The sequence below is a fragment of the Octopus bimaculoides genome, chromosome 4 (genome assembly GCF_046866305.1).
Source record: "Octopus bimaculoides isolate indiv1 chromosome 4, ASM4686630v1, whole genome shotgun sequence".
Classification (NCBI taxonomy): Eukaryota; Metazoa; Mollusca; class Cephalopoda; order Octopoda; family Octopodidae; genus Octopus; species Octopus bimaculoides.
Window position 1 is genome coordinate 21707499 of NC_142931.1, and position 22088 is coordinate 21729586.

Below are 22088 nucleotides of genomic sequence, written 5' to 3' on the forward strand. Positions count from 1 at the left end.
CAATAAAAGATTAAATGAAGGAAGGGCAACATGCACGAGTGTTTTAGGGCCTCCCAGACAGGTAAGAGTCATGTGGATAATGTTCAGATTAAACATCTAAAAGGTTGGTGTGACAAAAATTTGGGTAAGAAGGGATTCTAGAGAGCCACTGCCTTGGAGATAATGGATTGAGTGAAATGCTTAGATATCGAACAGGCTACATGAGAGTTCAAGCCTGGTGCTCACTTAGGTCCTATGTCTCCTTGTGTATGAAGATACGAGACGATTTTTTTTTCTTGAAATATATTTTTCAGCATGTCTCTGATATGAGGAGGTAAAGGACTTCAACAAGTGCCAAGCACAAAAATTTCAAGAAACTTCACTAAGTGTCTTTACTTGTCTTGCTTTCTCCATAGACCAGGGGTTTTCAAACTGTGGTCCGCGGACCACAGGGGTTCCGCAAGGACAAGACAGGGGGTCCATGGACAGCAAATACTTTTTATGGGCAATTTGATTTTATATATGTTTTTTAATCGAAATCTTTTAATTGGCAATAAACCTATTTTGTTAAATACTGTTAAATAAATAAATGTAAAAATATATGTTATTTTAAGCAAATATTTATGTATAAATTTCATAAGCGTTTATAAGGGTGTTCCTAAGGTAAAGCCTGAAATATAAAGGGGTCCGCAAGTCAAAAAATTTGAAAACCCCTGCCATAGACGATGAATAACTACTTGTTAGACAAGCATGGCCATTGCTAATAGTGTGTCAGCAATGCTTGTGCTTTAAGCTGAGTGTGGTTTGCACAAAACCACAACTCTCACTCGTAATACCAAGAAGCCCAGAGACAAGCAGAGTGTGAGATATCCTCCGGGTTCAGTAAAGCAGAGGGTTTAATGAGTTAGCTTTCTCTTAGAAGGATGACTTAACAAAGACCAGGGATCCTTCACTCCCAGTGAGCTTACTGCATCCTTAAACACCAACCCGAGTATTTCTATGCAAGTTAACCTGTACATATATATCCATGCCTGTGATGCTTAGAATAGGTGCGGGCATAGCTATGTATTTAAGAAGCTTGCTTTCTGGCCATGTAGTCTCAGGTTCAATCCCACTGTATGCCACCATGGGCAAGTGTCTTCTACTATAGCCCCAGACCACTAAAAGCTTCACGAGTGGGTTTGTGCGTGTGTGTGACAATAATGTATATGTGTGTGAAACAATTGTGTGTGTGTGTGTGTGTGTGTGTGTGTGTGTGTGTAAGACAATTATATATATATAGGGTGTGTGGGTGACAGTTATAATATATGTATATATAAACGTGCACACATGCAAACTCATACGAGCATACATACATGTATGCATGTAAAAACACACCTGCATGTGCTCATATACACTCACGTACACATATATCAACCAGTCACCAGCCAACCAACCAGCCATCATTGTTATAAGTACTTGTGTAGTTGCAAGCAGACATAGATGCTAAATCGACTCTATTTGACACCTTGGCACAGCTGAACGCTCAGGACTTGATAGCTGCAGGGAGGAAAAGCTGCATCAGCATCCAGCTAGTTTCCATTATGGCTGAGTAGACTTAAACTACATGAAATGAAGTGACTTGCTCAAGGACACAATATGTCATACTTTTCCAAGAATTTAGCCCATGGCATTATGATCACAAGTCAAACACCATAACAACAATGCTATGTACCTTCATACACACACATATATAATTTATATGAAAACGACCAGACACAACTGAGAATTACTTGTTAATTAATAATTGAAATTTATATAATATAATTAATATGAAATGTTGACAAATAAAAGCAAACAACAATTTGTAAACAGACAATAAGAGAAAAATTACGAGACCACTGACAGGAACGAAACTTGTTTCTCGGGAAATATATTTCAATTTACATAGTTGAATTCATTTCACTGGTTTCATTTTGTTATTTTGTTCTTAAATTGTCATTTATAAATGTATAACAAATATATCGCATGATTCATACATACATGCGTACATACATACACACATATATATATGTGTGTATGTATATATACACACACACAGATATATATACACACATACAGAGCATGTAAATGCCTAAACAATAAAGTTACATTTACAAATATACATTATACATGTACCTCTCTCTCTCATACACACACACACACATATATATATGTGCAGACATATATCCAGGTGCAAATACACACACACGTAAAGACACACATATACATACATGTATAAATACACAAATGCATTATATAAAATTGTAGGTATTTATAAACATCTACAGGCACACATACACACACACACACAAAGCTAGGGAAATAATAAAATTAATTGAAAAGATCTAATTTAACGACCTGCAGTTAAACACCGGCAATTCCAGTGGAGAACATGGTAATGGAGAATCAGATTTCTTCATGGGGCCTGTTGCACTGACTCGGAAATGGTAGGCTGCTGGCTGGTACTAAACTTAAATTCACAAAACTGAAACGACACAAGTCTGCTGGAGATCCAGAAGACACAAGTTGCCAACTACTTTAGTACAACAGTTAAGTGGCTTACTAATGCATGTGTGTGTGTGTGTTGCAAGGAAGGGGCAGAGGAGAAACGAAAGAGGAGAGAGAGAGAGAGAGAAAATATATTGGAAATATTGGAAAGAGAAAGGAAATAAGTGGAGATGATGAAGGAGAGAAGAGAAAGAGAAGTTAGGAACAGTAAAAGAATCAAGATTGTAATGAATATATATATATATATATATATATATATATATAGGTGCAGGAGTGGCTGAGTGGTAAGTAGCTTGCTTACCAACCACATGGTTCCGGATTCAGTCCCACTGCGTGGCACCTTGGGCAAGTGTCTACTACTATAGCCTCGGGCCGACCAAAGCCTTGTGAGTGGATTTGGTAGACGGAAACTGAAAGAAGCCCGTCGTATATATGTATATATATATATGTGTGTGTCTGTGTTTGTCCCCCCACCAACGCTTGACAACCGATGGTGGTGTGTTTACGTTCCCGTAACTTAGCGGTTTGGCAAAAAGAGACCGATAGAATAAGCACTAGGCTTACAAAGAATAAGTCCTGGGGTTGATTTTCTTGACTAAAGGCAGTGCTCCAGCATGGCCGCAGTCAAATGACTGAAACAAGTAAAAGAGTAAAAAAAGGAGATATATACACACACACAAAAATATATAAATAAGAGGAAAGACCGCTAAGTGGATTCCTTATGAATGGTATGGAATTAACTGCTATTTTTATTTTCCTTTCATTTGTCTTGCTCGCAAACATGTAGCGCTGCTAATTTTGAGAACACATTTTTCGTGGTAGGACAATTTGGCATCTATCTTCACCATACAAGGAATCCACTTAGTGGTCTTTCCTCTTATTTATATCTGAATATAATTTGCAGTCCTTGGATGTTTTTTACGTATCAATTTCTACACTTAGTATTTAAAGTTATATATATATACATATATATATATATATATATATATACATATATATCATGGGACTGTCAGTTACAAGAGAAACAGAAAGAAAGAATGGGAGAAAGTTGTAGAGAACGAGTACAGCAGGGTTCGCCACCTCCCCCTGCTGGAGCTTCATGGAGAATTAGGTGTTTTCGCTCAATAAACACTTATAACGCCTGGTCTGGGAATCGAAACTGTGATCCTACAACCATGAGTCTGCTGCCCTAACCACTGGGTCATTGCGTCTCCACACACACCCACATATATATGTGTGTATGTGTGTGTGTGTGTGTGTGTGTGTGTGTGTGTGTGTGTATATATATCATCATCATCATCATCATCGTTTAACGTCCGCTTTCCATGCTAGCATGGGTTGGACGATTTGACTGAGGACTGGTGAAACCGGATGGCAACACCAGGCTCCAGTCAAATTTGGCAGAGTTTCTACAGTTGGATGCCCTTCCTAACGCCAACCACTCAGAGAGTGTAGTGGGTGCTTTTACATGTCACCCGCACGAAAACGGCCACGCTCGAAATGGTGTCTTTTATGTGCCACCCGCACAAGCCAGTCCAGGGGCACTGGCAACGATCTCGCTCGAAATATATATATATATATGAAACATGGGCTGTAACTGCTGAGGACATACGTAAGCTCGCAAGGAATGAAGCCAGTATGCTCCGTTGGATGTGTAATGTCAATGTGAATACCCGTCAGAGTGTAAGTATCTTGAGACAAAAGCTGAACATTAGAAGCATCAGTTGTGGCGTGCAAGAGAGACGATTGCGCTGGTATGGACATGTGGTGAGAATGGAGGAGGATAGCTGCGTGAAAAAGTGCCACACCCTAACAGTTGAGGGAACCCGTGGAAGAGGTAGGCCCAGGAAGACCTGGGCTGAGGTGGTGAGGCAAGACCTTCGTACATTGGGCCTCACCGAGGCGATGACTACGGACCGAGACCTTTGGAAATGGGCTGTGCGTGAGAAGACCCGGCAAGCCAAGTAAGATCGTTGCCAGTGCCCCTGGACTGGTTCTTGTGCGGGTGGCACATGAGATGCACCATTTTGAGCGTGGCCGTTGCCAGTACCGCCTGACTGGCTCCTGTAGGATTTTCGAGCGAGATCGTTGCCAGTGCCCCTGGACTGGCTTGTGCGGGTGGCACATAAAAGACACCATTTCGAGCGTGGCCGTTTTCGTGCGGGTGACACGTAAAAGCACCCACTACACTCTCTGAGTGGTTGGCGTTAGGAAGGGCATCCAGCTGTAGAAACTCTGCCAAATCAGACTGGAGCCTGGTGTTGCCATCCGGTTTCACCAGTCCTCAGTCAAATCGTCCAACCCATGCTAGCATGGAAAGCGGACGTTAAACGATGATGATGATGATGATATATATATATATATATGTGTGTGTGTGTGTGTGTGAGAAAGTTTGTATGTGAAAGCACGTGGTTGGATGTATAAAAGATAATAAGAGTGAAAAAACTACAGAAGGCTTGTGTTACATGGTTAAAGTATATATTTAAATTATGTCAGAAAAATGTTAGTAAAAGGTTAGAAAAATGTTATAAAATCTTTTTGGTATATAAACATTGTATTTTGAGAAATAACCGGTTTCGTGTTGTCTTTTCAAATTTCTCTACTTCATTGTGTCGTGTTCGTTACGAACACGACACAATGAAGTAGAGAAATTTGAAAAGACAACACGAAACCGGTTATTTCTCAAAATACAATGTTTATATACCAAAAAGATTTTATAACAATTTTCTAACATTTTTCTGACATAATTTAAATATATACTTTAACCATGTAACACAAGCCTTCTGTAGTTTTTTCTCTCTTATTATCTTTTATATATATATATATATATATATATATATATATATATATATATATATATATATATATATATATATATATATATATACATATACATACACACACACACACACAGTGTATGTGGTTGTGTGTGATTGAAAATACAAACAAAAGGAAAAGTACTCAATACCAAAGGAGAGCGCAGTTACAAGTCAGAGTTTTCTGATTCTTCATTCACCAGAGAATAATTGAGAAACTTGGAATAAAATAACAGAGTAATCTCAGCACCCTCAATGTATTTGTATGTGCATAGGTGTGTTTATAAAAATACATGTATATTTATCTATATCTGTGTGTGTGTGTGTGTGTGTGTGTGTGTGTGTGTGTGTGTGTGTGTGTGTGTGTGTGTGTGTGTATGTGTGTGTGTGTATATATACATCTGTCAGACGGGGCCTTGATGAATGCCATGAGGCATGAAAGTATACTAGTCCTTATATATTATGTATTTAATACTCAATATTTCATATATTCAATAAGACATTCAATACTTCATTTCACTTCATTTCATTTTACTATTTATATTATATATTCCATATTCTATATCCCACATTAATTTTATAAGAATATAAATAAAACATAAAAAACAGACAGAGTTGGAACTCTTTTAAATAATATATTCCTCTATACACGATCATACAAAACCCCCTTTTTTTAATATATTTTTATTTTTTTATTTTTATTCATATATATATATATATATATATATATATATATATACTGAGGTGTATAGATAAAATATGTTTATACTCACACAAGAGGAGAAAGAAAGGTCATAAGTAAGAAAAATACAACAAAACAACAAAAAGTTTCAAGGGGAAAATTAATTAATAAACAAGAATATTGGTAGGTAGTGGAGGATGAAGATGGAATGGTTGATAGAATAAATATAGGTAAGAAAGGAAGGGTAGGATAGAAGATGAAATGAGAAGTGATGGGAGATAAGATAGTGGTAAAGATGAGCTGTAGAGTTAATAAGTGTAAGGTGGTGATGGTAATGTTGGTGGTGGTGGTGGGACTGTCAAGAAGTTCATTAGGTGAAGGAGAAAAGAAGAGAAAGAAAGCAAACATTAGGCAGAGGCAAATAATCTCTCTCACCTGATGATTGATCTAATACTTCAATAATTTCGAGTTCATACAGTATATACACACCCCCACACACACACGCATGTACAAATAAGCATATAATAATAGATGCAGGTATGACAGTGTGATTAAGAAGTTAGCTTTGGAACCATGTGGTTCAAGCCTTCCATTGCCATATTTCTTGATCAAATATACATTGATTTGTTTCAATTAATTTTGAAAATAATAATTTAGTAAAACAGCTGCCATTATTAAGCTGGTGTATGGATCATAAATTAATGTGAAATTTTGATGGAAAGTTTCTAGATCCCTTTAACCCTTTTATTATCATATCTGTTGAAATACACTGCTTCTGTTTCAATTAATTTTGAAAATAACAAATAAATTAAAATCATCATCATCATCGTCGTTTAATGTCCGCTTTCCATGCTAGCATGGGTTGGACGATTTGACTGAGGACTGGTGAAACCGGATGGCTACACCAGGCTCCAATCTGATTTGGCAGAGTTTCTACAGCTGGATGCCCTTCCTAACACCAACCACTCCGAGAGTGTAGTGGGTGCTTTTACGTGCCACCGGCACAAAGGCCAGTCAGGCAGTACTGGCCATTATTAAGCTGGTTGTGGATCATAAATTAACATAAAATTTTGATGGAAGATTTTTAATTTAGATCACTTTAAAACAGGAAGTTTGTGTTATAGAACCAAGGGTAGTGTCAGGTAGGTTGATATCAAAATGGTTAAGGTTTGTTCTGTGTAGAGAAGGTTGGCTGGTGTCTTACTTTAACTGCAGGTTGTCCTTTTCTGAATGAAATTTGGTTTTCCTCTTCTTTTGCACGTTAATTGTAAACAGGTGCAGGAGTGGCTTTGTGGTAAGTAGCTTGCTTACCAACCACATGGCTCTGGGTTCAGTTCCACTGCGTGACACCTTGGGCAAGTGTCTTCTACTATAGCCTCGGGCCGACCAAAGCCTTGTGAGTGGATTTGGTAGATGGAAACTGAAAGAAGCCTGTCGTATATATGTATATGTATGTGTGTGTATATGTTTGTGTGTCTGTGTTTGTCCCCCCCCCCCCAATATCGCTTAACAACCAATGCTGGTGTGTTTACGTCCCCATAACTTAGCAGTTCAGCAAAAGAGACTGATAGAATAAGTACTAGGCTTACAAAGAATAAGTCCTGGGGTCGATTTGCTCGACTAAAGGCGGTGCTCCTGCATGGCCACAGTCAAATGACTGAAACAAGTAAAAGAGGTGACCATCAGAGAAATAGTGTCCTTTGTTTACAGTCCCCTGTGAATGTATGGCCATTGAGTTGCTCATTGTTTGAAGGGTGGAAGGAAAATATGTTGCTTAAAAACAGTTGAGGGTCAGTGAAAATCTACCACAAAAAGTTTCATCTGACCCATGCAAGCACAGAAAAGTGGACATCAAAACAATGAAGAAGATGATGACAAAGCATTGTGCTTCCACATAGTTTCCATCAACTAAATTTCACTCCCAAGTATAAATCAACTGAAGGCCATAATAGAAGACTTCTGACTAAAGTGCCATGCAGTGGGATCAAACTGAGAACCACATGGTATGGAAGTGCACTTCTTAATCACCAAGCCAAGCCTGCTGCAAGGTATTTAATCCATAATGTCTACCATTCTGACTTTCCCAAAACTAATATAGCCTTCAGTCTAGATCCTTTAGCTGTCAGGAAACTGATGTATACATTATTACTGTTGGAAAGTCCCAAATCAGCTCTAATCAAGCAAACATAATGGGTAGAGGAATCAGCTGAAGGCCTGGGTTCAATCCAGATCTCTTCTAGATATACAATGCTTCTGTCCAGCTGAGGACCTGACAGGGATGAATCATGTGGAGTGCAGGTTCAACACTCACAACATAATGTTAAGTTTCCACTGTCCAGTCTACTTCTATAGTCCTGTAGATTCTGGTGAAGGCAAACAAGGTGAGAATAGTAAAAAAATCAAAAGGTGTCTACTTTCCAGCAAAGTGAAGTAGTATCAACTTAAGTACAGAGAAATTAATATGATCCAAATGATGCACAGAAAATGATTGACAGGGGAGTTCGTAATTAGAATACAGTAACATATATATATATATGTGTGTGTGTGTTAAGAAAATTATGAGTTAGAGGTTGTGTAATCTTCTAAGGGATAAATGTATATTCCTAGCTATAAGGTATACAGTAGTTGGTAATTTAAAGGTAAAACTGTGATTTAATATATATAGAAAAGAAAAGAAATCATTCTGACGATGTTTGTTAAATGGAATGAGATAAATGCAAATTTACTTCGATTTGATAACAAGAAACAGCTGTAAATGGTTCTAAACTACAATTAAACTATGACCTTTTAATAACAATGATCAACTTATATCATTGTTAATTATTTCTTTTCTTTTCTATATATATTAAATCACAATTTTACCTTTAAATTACCTAACCCTAACCCTAACCCAGATTTGTATTTCAGGTCCAAAATATTTTAGCTCCTCCATGGAGATGTAGTCAAGACCTATTGCTTTTTCAGTGTTTACATTACTATTTTTTCAAGTTGTTTGTATGTTGTATTTGTTCTTTAGCCCTAGGTCAGCTGTGATCCAGCAGACCCAAGAGTAAAAAAACACTCAACCATGGCCATTCAGCTTTTTTTTTTGTGTGTAGTTTTGGGACATGAAGTTTGAAGATTTTACTGCTACTTTCAGCAAGTTGAGTTACTTTATAGAGCTGTGTTTCTCAACATTTTATAGCTCCCTTTTCAAGGAATTGTATTTACAAATGCATCTTTTTTTTTTATCACTTTCCAGCTCCACTCAGCCACTCTCACCTTTCCTTTTAAAATGAGAGTAAGCATGTAGCTAGTTCCTCTACAGTAAGAACCTTGTTGTTCTTGGCCCTTCTCTCATACTTTCATCCCTCATCTTCTAGCATAAAGTTGTCAGCTCCACTAGAGCTGGTGATATGGAAGTAAAAAAAAAAGTATTAAATCCATGCTGTAAAATGATTGGCATTAAAAATGGCATCCAGCTGGAGAAACCATGCCAAAGCAGATATTAGAACATGATGCAGACTTTGGGCCCAATGAATTCTGTTTAACACACAAACTTATTACCTTTTTTATTCTAACAAACTTACAGAAATCATTTGAGAACATTATCAACAAAGTGATAATACCTTCAAATCAGTAGAATGCCAAACTAAATATTTTACAGAACCTACTAGCACTCTCCTTGGTTCTGAGATTAAATTCTACTTGGATTACCTTAACATTTGCTTCTTCTCGAAGGATGTAAAGGGAGTAATGAAAGAAATACCAGTAACAAACCAGAATAAAACTTCTGTCGGCCACATTCCTTTCTTAGAAACAAAAATTTAACATTATGGCTAAGTCAAAATACTTCAACAATTTGAGATGAAAGTTTGCAGCAGAATACAAAGGTCACAATAGTTCATGTAACTGTGAAAGCAAATTAAAAAACAAAACAATGACAGTTTTGAATTTTAGTATAAGGCCAGTAAATTTGGAGGGAAGAGGGAAGTCGATGATATAGATCCCAGTATTATTTTTCAACCCTGAAAGGATGAAAGGTAAAGTCAACCTTGTGGGGAATGTGAACTCGGAACATAAAGAGCCAGAGGAAATGCTGCAAAGCATTCTGTCTGCCATCTAATAACAATAATAATTCTTTAATTAAGATGTAGTTGAGAGTTGCAACACAATACACCACACAAGCAACAAACATCATATAAACACCAAACACACATCATGTATACATGGTGTGTCTACACACACATACATATACACACACACACATGATAGGATGTTATAAATTAATTTTCATTATAAATTTATATCTGAAGTAAGATAATACAAGGTTTTACACAGAACTATGTGTGTATTTATCTATATATATATATATAAAATCAATTCTACTAATGGGAAAAAGAAAGTGGATTAGGAAGTATTTCTTATGATGGAATCCCAGTTAAAATAAGCAAAAATGTCAAAAGACAACCAGGCCAATGTTTTGTCTTTTATTATACTTTTCTTTAAGCTAAAAGGAAATATAAAAAATGGAGAACGAAGCATTAATCAAATTATCAACCACAATTAGGGAGAGATTGTTAAAAGAGATCTTTTAGAGCACTAATTAGCAGGAAATAAAAACTGATTAGACCGTAATAAACTTTGGATTTTAAATGTATAAAGTTCAGTATATAGAACCACTTTATTTTTTGTGCTTGCTTTAATTATTATTTTAAATACATTTCATGATTTTTTTTTAAAAATCACATTTACATTAATTAAATTTGTTTAATAGCACCTGCAAGCAATGAATTGCTGGGACCTAATGCTTCAGGTGTGTGTGTGTCTGTGTGCATGTGTTTGTATATGCATTTGCATCCAGGCTTAGGTATATGTTTGCATGCATGATTACAGGTATGTAAGCATGTATGCTTGCAAACTTTCATGTGTGTTTGCATGCCTGTTTACATACCATGTTTGCATTCATGTTCATATGTGTGTTAGCATGCATGATCACATGCATGTTAGCATGTGAATTTGGATGGATGTTCTTCTGTTATGTTTATATACCTCTTCACATGTGTTTGCCGGTATGTTTATGTTTGTGGGCTAGTACATTTTCATGTGTGTGTGCTGGCTTGTTCATGTATGTGTCCTTGCAACTTTAAGCATGATTTTTTTTGTTAATTTGATCTGGAAGAAAGGGGTGCTTCCATTATCCTTACTGGCCTTACAAGATCAGTGAGGCCAACACAGTTAATGTTCCTCTTGAACAGTTACCTAATAAAAGCTACAGGTAAATCAGATCAGAGAGGGTGGAATTTCCAAGATCTAACCTTCTGGACAAGAAAAACTCTGTGTAGTGGTTGGTGCACAGGTCCGGATGAGGATAAGGGTAAACACATTTTGGCTGGTGAGAAATTGTGTGACCCAGTGTGCCTGAGTGGCAGTAGTACCTGGCCATCCACCTCTGATAAACAGAGACCACTGTAATAATGGTAGAACAGACAGTGAGGAGACAGTATGTCTGCTGGTGAGCAACTTCATGTCATTAAGTTAGATGGCTTTCTTTTCTTTGGATGCATGTTTGCATGTTCATGCACCTCTATTAGCGTAATTTTATCTGAATGTTCATACACCATCAAATGTATTTGCATTAATTCACGAGTCTGAGAAGGCAGTGGATAGGCAGAGTTGGTAGTGTCAGACAAAATGTTCTGTGACGTATTTAGTTAGAAACAGTTATATGCATGTTGAATCATATTTAACATGTTCATATACACATGGATAAGGTATAAAAAAACTTTTGCTGTGGAAATAATCTTACTAAAAAATTTTCCTCATGGACAACGCATGTGAAAAACACATTGGGGTATGAATGATGTCACCAGATCATAGGATGCATTTCTGTGAGGTTGCATACTGTCAGTTATGAATACCAAATCAAACCTTCAAAACAGTATGTTTTCATACATATTGTCTACGAAAAGAATTTTCTAGTTAATTCCAGTGTGACCAAGTTTAATTCTTGTCAGCAATTGTACAGCTTGCTATTGTTATATACAAGAATCATTCTTAAAGGGCTGTGAAGGAGTGATTCAGTATTTGTCGCTGATGAAATGCAATAATGCAGAAATGGATGCATCTCTTGATCTGATGATGTCATTCCTTGCATAATGTGTTTTCACACATCTATGAGAAATTTCTCTATAGACAATATCTACAATAAAAGGGTTTTTTCATATCCAACTGTACACAAACATTAAATATGATAGGCATAGGTGCTGCTGTGTGATAAGCAGTTTGCCTCCAAGCCATATGGTTCTGGGTTCAGTCTCACAGTGTGACACCTTGGGCAAATATCTTTTACTATAGCCTCGGGTTGACCAAAGCCTTGTGAGTGAAACTGGTAGACAGAAATTGAAAGAAGCCCGTTGTCTGTGTGTTTGTCCCTCACCACCACTGTTAGTGTGTTTATGTCCTCATAACTCAGCAATTCAGTAAAAGGGGCCGATAGAATAATTACCAGGATTTTAAAAAATAAGTACTGGGGTCAATTAAAGATGCCTCAAAGCAGCACCCCATCATGGTCGCTGTCGAGCGACTGAAACAAGTAAAAGGTGCATATATTTTATTCAATGCTCTTCATGCAACTCTAGTTAAAAAAATCAATTTATGTTCTGACTTCAAATATGCATTAAGTCAACTTTCATTCTTCCAAAGGACAATAAAATATAAAGTACCAGACAACTAACCCTATTATTGTTTAGCTTCTGAAACAAATACATTTTCAAAATGGAATACAACACATCTGGTTCATTTGTGCATTAGTGAAGGTTATAAAACTTGTGTCTTTTCTATATGGCAATCTTTATCAAAGGTGTTCTAACCATCACAATGCCATCTTTTTCAGAAATATTCCAAACGAGACCTTGTCTTTTTTCTATCCCCAAATCATATGTCACTCTGTCCCATTTTTTTTAAAAGGAGACTTTTTGATAATGTAGTTCATGGTACATTATGCCTGCAAAAATAAAAAATAGGGTGGTCATAGGTGGATTGTCTTTGATTATTGGTCTGCAAGATCAGAGCTTAGGCTAAACAACAATAACGAGTGACCAAGTATGGGTGTGTGCGCAAGTGTGCATACCTGTGTGTGTGTGTGTGTGTGTGTACTGCTATTACTCATCAAGCTGGAAATAGCAGCTACATACTTCATCAGTACAAATTTCATTGTTGAAATCCATAAAAATATTGATTGAAAAGCAGTCCGTTATTTTATTAATAAAAACATGTAAAATAAATGATGGGGTGGCTCTGGGTAGATTGCCTTTGAATACAGGCCTACTGGATCACAGCTGACCTGGGGCTAAAAAGAACAATAACAACTAACAACAAATTTACGTATGCGTCTGTACTATCGTCTCCTGCCACTAAGTATTTTGCCCAACATGGTAATGATTATGCCAATTCATTATAGTAAGAGACTCATTCCAGTCATCAGGAAATACTTGTCAACAAGGCACCAAGGAACAGTCACTCGAGCTGCTAGAAATAACAGTCAAATCATTACTGAAATGTCTTTGATCATAGAGGTCTACTGGATCAAGGACTACCAGGAGTTAAACACCAACAGCAAAAGACTACAGTTCTCTTCAAGAGGAGATTTATCGTTATTTCTAGCAAATGAGGTGAATACGTGGAGGATTTCTCATTAGCTGAGGTACATTTATCACTAGATGTTAATAGGGATTATTGGTTTCAAATTTTGGTGATTATATTGATTTCAGTGCTCAGCTGGTACTTATTTTAACAACCCCAAAAGGATGAGAGGCAAAGTCAACTATAGTGGAATATAAACTCAGAATGTGAAGACAGCTGAAATTTCAGAATGCTAATGGTTCTACCCACATCTTTCTAATGTGGGTTATTAGTCCCAGACCAGCTCTGATTCAGTTGGACCTATAAGTGAAGGTACACCACCTACAGCCATCCCGTCTTTTATTTTTTTTAAGCAATTTTATTATGTTGAAATACATCTGCTGCAGTTCAATCAACATATTTGGTTTTCAATATTTCTATGGATTAATTTAACAATGAAGAATATAACTGTTAAAAACTTGCTAATGTGTGACATGCAGGAGCTAGGGTTTGAAAAAGACTGGACAGCCATGGTTAGAATGTTTGCTTTTTTTTTTTTTTTTTGTAAAGACTGGATGGTTATAGTACCATCAGAAGGATTAAAAAAAAAAAAAAAAGATATTATTTAGACAATCTCATTTTCGCACATCTGAGTTGCCATGCGTGCCTAAGTTAATCAGACCTGTCATTTTCTGTTGCAAAACTATTTTGCAGTTGAGGCTAAATTGCAGATATACTCAAATCGGTTTAATCCATTAACCTATTTCCCTACAAATTGTAGGTATTGTGCCTTTATAATGAATGGATGTGTGTGTGCGTGTGGTGTGTGTAAAATAATGGACAGAATGAACAATAAACTGTATGTATAAAAAATTATAACGAAAAAAAAAAGCAAAAACAAGACAAGAAGTCTTTTATATTTAGTCATTTACTACTAACTACTATTAGCGCTGCTACTCGTTAAGAAGCCAAAATTTAATGGGCCTATAACTCTTCCAGAGAAATTAAATTTGTCATCATGACACCTCATTTATCGCCCTTGCACTGTATGTACGTATGAGTGTTGAAACGAAATCTTTTGATGATTACGGAAAGTTCCCGTTTGTTTCTATATTTCTGTTGAAAGATATTGCCTTTGTTTCAATAATTTTGATAAGAATGAAGAATTTAGTAAAATAAGTTTTTCCATTATTAAACTAGTTTAAAAAATAAAAAAAAAACATTTGCTTGAAATTTTGATAGGTTCTAATTTCGATTACTTTAAGGAAGTTTGTATCACAGAACCAGCAGCAGATTCTGCTTGGTTGGTATCAAGAGTTAGATACTTTTATTGAATTATCTATTTGGTGTAAGTTCCTAAAAAGAGATTATCTGAATCAGCAATTTCCAAACTGACAACTATCAGCCTCCACCCTACGAAAAAAAAAAAAAAAAAAAAGTGAAATATTTATTTGGCCCCTTAGCGTTGGACAAGTTTAAAATGCAGGAAACCATCGTAATTTTATTAAACATGGAAATTTGGCTACCACATAATCAATTCCAATAATCTGTTCCCCTTACCCACGAGAGAAACTAATCTAAATTACCTAATACCAATATATACTAATATATAAAAATTCTATTTTAAAATCCAATCAGTGAAAGCAGGTAGCCTAGTTGTTAGAGTGTTGCACTCAGAATTCTAAGGTCATGGTTTCAATTCCTGGACTAGGCAAAAACATTTCATTTCACGTTGTTCCAGTCAGTTCAGCTGTAATTGGGTTCCAGCAAAAGCTGGGAAATTGACCCTGCAATGGAGTTGCATCCCATGCAGTGAGGAGTCTTGTATTCTTAGTCATATGCCATGGGACCCATATGAAAGAAAAAAAAATTTATACAGAGTAGGCCAAAAGTCATGAAAAGGACGTCTAAGGCAGATCAACTTCACATGGGCAATTCTTCAACAAAACTAAACAAGTGAAGAGATATATGAACAGAGCACCACAAGGAATGCAAACAGTTGTGAAATATACAGGTGTTGCAGTGCCTAACAACACTTTCATACAGTGAAAGAAGAAATGATAAGTAAATATTTATGTGGTTCATGTCATGTCTGAAATTTCAACGAAGAAACTAGATATTTCTGTCTGTCTATATAAGTGAGCCACCCCATCTTGTCCCTGTTTATGGCATAGCAGTGTAGACTATGGAGAACTAGACGTTTTGGCCAAGGTCATAGTGCAACAACAATAACAATATGAATCCTTAATCATGAGGTTAGTTGTTTGGTATCTTATCAACTCAGCCATTTATGACTCACAATAGATACAAAAGGTTGATGTTTATAGTTTGAAGCTTTGCCATTAAATTAATACAAGATCATGCATGCTGGAAAACTGAACTAAATAAGGAGACAGTTGCTTTGAAGTTAAAGTGCCACTCTATAATAAATCAGAAGTTTATATGATGCCACATTTGTTATGTTGAGTGTTGACAAGCTACACTACATGTGAGTGTGCATGGCCTTGTGGTTAGGGTGTTACATTCATGATCACGAAACCATAGTTTCGATTCCTGGATTGGGTGGTGTGGTATGGTCTTGAGCAAAACATTTCACTTCATGTTACTCAGTGATCCCTGACATTTGATGTGTGGCACACAGTGCACCTTGAAGGAGTGAGCTCATGAACACTACACATCATCTGTGCAGGTTGCTCAGTAAGAAATTGTGTTGGTTGTCTTTCTAAGACTATCAAGAAGAAAAAAGAAGATAGGTATGTATGTACTTGTGTGCGTGCATGTGCACACATGCACACACATACATATATACATATAATATTGTTGCTTTAATGGCTGCTTTTCCATGCTCGATTGGGTCACACAGTATTTGTTGAGGCAGATTTTTCTCTACAGTCACATGCCCTTCCTGTCGCCAACCCTCACCGGTTTCCAAGTAAAGTAATATTTCCCTATGGCTGGACATGTTTTCGTGGATGATTGGAAACAAAAAAACGCTTCTTGTATGATGGGGACACTCATTTACAACTATCACACACAGTCAAGACATGCAGATACCAACATAAACATTCACAAATAGATGCATTTTACATACATACATACATATAAATCTATATATCTATCTATCTATCTATCTATCTATCTATCTATATATATATATATATATATATATATATATATATATATAATAATATTAGGGACAAAATCCAAAATTACAGGTAAAAACTCAATTAAAATCAATTTATAAAAAATTAAAATTAAATTGAGCTTTATAGATTAAAATATATATAAAATATATAGTTTTATTGTGCTTTTAATTATTAATTTTTCTATATGTGATAGTGGATTTTCATCGATGAGTTCTTGAAACTTGGTTATTTTCCCTAAAACTATATATATATATATACACACACACACACATACATACACACACAATGGACTTTCAGTCTCCATTGACCAAATCTTCTCACTTGGCATTTGTTCCAGCTCTTTATGTTCTAAGTTCAAATTCCATGAAGGTCAGCTTTGTCTTTGCACTATATGTCGGGTAATAAAGTGCCAGTCAGCGACTAAGGTGAATATAATTGACTAAGCCTCTCTCCTCAAACACTGTGGACCTTGTGCCTTTCATCCTTTAAACCAGATTTTTCCACTTTTAGATTTAATTTTGCAAATTCTAGACTGAGCAGAGCTATGGTTAAAAGCACTCTAGCCACGACAAGCTCGTCTTTTTTTTTTCAAGTGTACCTAGCGCTATATTGTCTGAAGACAGTGGTGTATTACAAGACTTGACTGTTATTTCTAGCAGGCTGAGCCAGCACACAGAGGTTCCCATGTCAGTTCGTGATAGACGTTGAATGCATGATGTTCTGTAATTTCTCATGAAAACTTGTTACAGGCAAGAAAACACTGAGTTAGTGAGATTATAAGAATGTAAATAAAAAGTACATGAATTTTAAATGTTTCTCTAACGTTTATTTATATCTATTCTTGAAAAAAATTTTTTGCAACAAAAGGCATACAAGTTTTATGATATTTTTCGGCTCTCATTTTCTTTTTATTTCAAACCAGGGTAATCATTCGTTATTGGTCTTAGATCTGTCAATGTTTACAGTTGTTCGTTCGTTAGTTTCAGTGAAAATTTTGGTTTCAAAATTTTTTTATTTATTTACTTTCGGGTAAAAATTGTTAAACAGGCAAGGACTTGCAAAGGTATCTAAGTAGGGTCTCCCGATAATTCCTTCTAATTTTTGGCACAAAGCCAGCAATTTTGAAGGAAAGGGTGAAAGGCAAAGCCGACCTAGACAGTATTTGAACTCAAAATGTAATGAGCAGGAAGAAATGCCACTAAGCATCTTATCCGGCGTGCTAACAATGGTAAAAATTTACCTTAAAAGATAAATTGAGTAGGTAAAAATTTACCTTAAAATGCATATTTTTCTGACGGAGGTAAAGAATATGCGGCACTACATAAATACAGAGGTCCCACTGCATCTACATAACTATATCTTTTTACAGTGCACACTCGTTAGGGGGTTAGGGTTAGTTTAGGCAAATTTCGATACTTTCATACAATTTTAACGAAAAAAAAAAAAATCGGATTTTTTTTTTTTTTTTGGAATCAAGTAAGGGGTTTGCGGCATATTAGGAGGTCAGAGTACTTTATTCCACGCAAAAAATCTTTACTTCTTTTTTTTTTTTGGTGAAAATCGTGCAGGTGAAAGTATCAAAATTTAACTTAGTTGTTAGGGCTACGTAGGTGCGTCGGGACCTCTGTATGTAAGTAGTGCTGTTACAAGATTTCTGTATTTAAGCAGAATTGAATACGCACACCACCCGTTTTCCGCGTAACCCTAACCGTAACCATAAACACCGGGTGTGCGTATTCTTTACCTTCGCCTATTTTTCTATGAAATTTCGAGAATTTAGATTGTAAAGAGGCTGACAAATTGTAGCGCGCGCGTATATACATATCTATATAGATAGATATATACCGGAGTAACAAAACTGTCCTATGAACGGGAACGTGAAACTCCGAGTAACAGTTTTTTGTTATATTTCTGCTGCTTTTAAATAATGGATCTTTCCATATATATATATACTGAGAGGGGGGGAATTTTGAATCGTTCTTCCTTTGTTACTACAAATTGTCCTAACTTTAGTATGTTTTTCTTTTTTTTTTTTTTTTCACGTTTATGTGTGAAGCATCAACGCTCTAAGAAGATGCACTTTCAAGAGATTTTTGAGGATACAAAGTTGAGAGAGGCGAGGAATTATTTAAAATTACTTAAAAATGTTTTTTTAAATGTCTTCTAAATGTCATCAATATATCACAGTCTACTCTCGAAATTTTTCACAAAGTTATGAAGGAAAAAAGAGCAGAGATGGACAACAATCTATAGTTATGCCTCTGTACCAGACACCAGTTTCTCCGAAACACATTACACGCATTCACACACACATATGCATTCACATCCAAAAATATATTCATTCATACACACGTTTTTAAATATATATATATATATATATATATAGGTACTACTAAAGCAGCACGGCCCCCGAACGCGCAATCGTGCGTCCGCGCTAGCTAGTCGTGAGTGGTCGATCCTAGCCCTGACCCTGTCCCTAACCGTAACCCTGTCCCTAACCCTAACCCTGTTCCTAACCCTAACCCTAACCCGCGTGTGTAAATGAATACATGTTTAGGGTTAGGATCGACCACTCACGACTAGCTAGCGAGGACGCGCGACTGCGCGTTCGGGACCGTGCTGCTTTAGTGGTACCTATATAGGTAGAGATGGACTATATGTAATCTGAACCTTTCCCCCCCTTATTTATTAATTTTTTTTTTTTACGGAATCCCACGTTTTAGGCTATGGAGATTCCGATTCTGAAAAAAAAAATTTTGAAAAATTTCAATTCCCCCCTCCCCACCAAGCAGGCTATTTACATGCTAGAAATAACAGCCAAATCTCACAAAACTAGTGTTAGGGTTAGGTTTAGGGTTAGGGTCAGGGTTAGGGTTAGGGTTTGAGTTAGGGTTAGGTTTACCCTGTGGATCTATATAAAAACCGGGGGGGGGGGGGGTCGAAATTTTGAAATTGAGATTTTTGAAAATTTTTTCCAGAATCGGATTCTCCATGGTCTGAAACATAGGATCCCGTAAAAAAAAAAAAAATTTTTTAAGTGGGGGTATACCCAGATTACATATACTCCATCTCCACCCCTATATATATTATATTCAAGTTTTTATTTCAATTTTTCTTGTTTACATCATCAAACCCATATATTTACCATGGCTGATATTACTGGGTTAGAAATAAAATAACCACTATTACTTATTTGGGTTTTTTTTTTCCTTCACACAATTGATTTCTTAGACACAAAACCAGTTTCTGTGTCGTATACTGGTATGTGCATACTTGAATAAGTCAGCTCTAGTAGTGGTATCTATTTATTTGAATGAACAACAAAAGGATGAAAGGTAAAGTGTATATTCTGACAGAATTTTAACTAAAGAAGTTGACGGATAAGTGATATAATGCAGCGCTCTAATGTTTCTTCTGAATCATCTACAAGGAGCGATGTTCTAAATATAAAGGTAAACTTTCAATTGGAGTGAATACATTATTTTAAATAAAGGGTATTTGTGAACACATAGGGCGATGAAAAGAGAAAAACTGTCAGTGATTAAACAGTTTTAGAAGTTTTTCAGTCTTACCTCAAGGTTTTCAAACCTCAGCACCACACAGGGGGCAACGTGAATACAAGGAATCAAATCTTAGTTGACAGAGAATTTAGCTCCCATCCTTGGCACTCTGTTGCTAACACTAACACAGAGGATGAATACAAATATATATATATATATATATATATATATATATATATATATATATATATATATATATATATATATATATATATATATATATGTAAATATATGTATGAATGTGTGTGTGTTTGTGTGTGTGTGTGAGAGAGAGAGAGAGAAACAGAGGGAGGAAGGGAAGATAAGCAGAGAAGTGATAGGAAGATGGGTGATAGAGAAGAGGAGGGAATAGAGAAAAGTGAGAGGGAAAGTGTGAGATCGAAAGAGTTAAAAGAAAGGGAAATAGACGTGAGCGAGAGCGACAAGGAAAATAGAGGAGGAGGAGGAGAGAGAGAGATTTAAAGCCAGTCAATAACGTTATATTGGATGGAATAAGAGGAAGAGACGGTGGAAAGGATTTAGTTTGAGAGAAGCTAAGTCAAACAATAAGATTTAAGATTCAATTTGAGCAAAAGTTAAGTCAACAACAAGGTTAATATTTAATTTGAGCGTAGTTAAGTCAATATAAGGTGAGCTAACAAACTGAATTTACAGACACGGCAAAAGAATCAGAGCAAACATTCAAAGCAGAAAGTTATGAAGAAATATGAGAAAATCTATAGTGAATCTGACTTAATTCAACAACGCTTATGAAGTAACGAAAGAGAGATAGATGGAGAGAGAGACAGTAGAAAGACAGGAAAAGACCGATAGAAATAGCTTAAATTAGAATTTTCTTTTTTCAATATGATGTAACCAGACTGTTATTGTTAATCCCTAGATCAGCCTTGCTCGGAGAGACCTATGATTAAGGACGCTCCCACCATAACTACCAGGTTTTATTTATTTATTTGAATGAAATTTATACAATTCAGAACGTTCTTCCCTTTTTAAAACAGTAAGGAAATTTGGCTGTTATTTCTAGTGAGTCTAAAGGCAACGTAGCGGCTTCTCTCGTGTGTACTCTCACTCGGGTTAACTTTCCCTTTCATCTCACTGCAAATCGATAAAATGAAGTAGCATTCTAGTACCGCAATCAATGATAGCCGGCAGGATCGTAAGAACCATTTAGGAAAATGCTTTGTGGTATTCGCTCCAGCTCTTTTATGTTCTAAGTTTAAATCCTACTTAGATCAATTTTGTCTTTCAACCTTTCGAGACGATGAAATAAAGTACCAGTCGAATACTAACCCCTCCCCTCAAAACTGCTGGCCTTGTACCTAAACCAGTGGTTTTCAATCGGGATCCTTATAAAATTTTCTTAAAATTTATGCGCGAAAAATTAGTTTTACTCTACAATACTCTCTCTCTTTACTCTTTTACTCTTTTACTTGTTTCAGTCATTTGACTGCGGCCATGCTGGAGCACTGCCTTTAATCGAGCAAATCGACCCTAGGACTTATTCTTTGTAAGCCTAGTACTTATTCTATCGGTCTCTTTTGCCGTACCGCTAAGTTACGGGGACGTAAACATACCAGCATCGGTTGTCAAGCGATGCTGGGGGGACAAGCACACACACACACATATATATATAAACATATATACGACGGGCTTCTTTCAGTTTCCGTCTACCAAATCCACTCATAAGGCTTTGGTCGGCCCAAGGCTATAGTAGAATACACTTGCCCAAGGTGCCACGCAGTGGGACTGAACCCGGAACCATGTGGTTGGTAAG

At 36.3% G+C, this 22088-nt stretch overlaps 1 protein-coding gene across 16 annotated transcripts in view; it reads right to left on the minus strand.

The window, feature by feature from the left end:
* LOC106876309 (putative FERM domain-containing protein FRMD8P1) overlaps nucleotides 1-22088 on the minus strand; it is a 154291-nt gene that overhangs the window by 106178 nt on the left and 26025 nt on the right. For 2 of the 16 annotated variants that reach the window (XR_016241393.1, XM_089350474.1), the window contains exons 1-2: nucleotides 20327-20466; nucleotides 12723-12991 (exon numbers count right to left, since the gene is read on the minus strand). The exons of 5 other annotated variants lie outside the window; for them this stretch is intronic. Coding sequence is in view for 2 of the 11 variants with exons in the window: in XM_089350474.1 (XP_089206600.1) it covers nucleotides 12723-12755 (33 nt within the window). In the remaining 9 variants the exon portion in view is untranslated. Of the gene's footprint in view, nucleotides 1-2358; nucleotides 2571-12722; nucleotides 12992-20326; nucleotides 20477-22088 lie in introns of those variants that run through there. 9 more of the 16 variants (XR_016241403.1, XM_089350480.1, XR_016241390.1 and 6 more) reach the window with 7 other exon arrangements.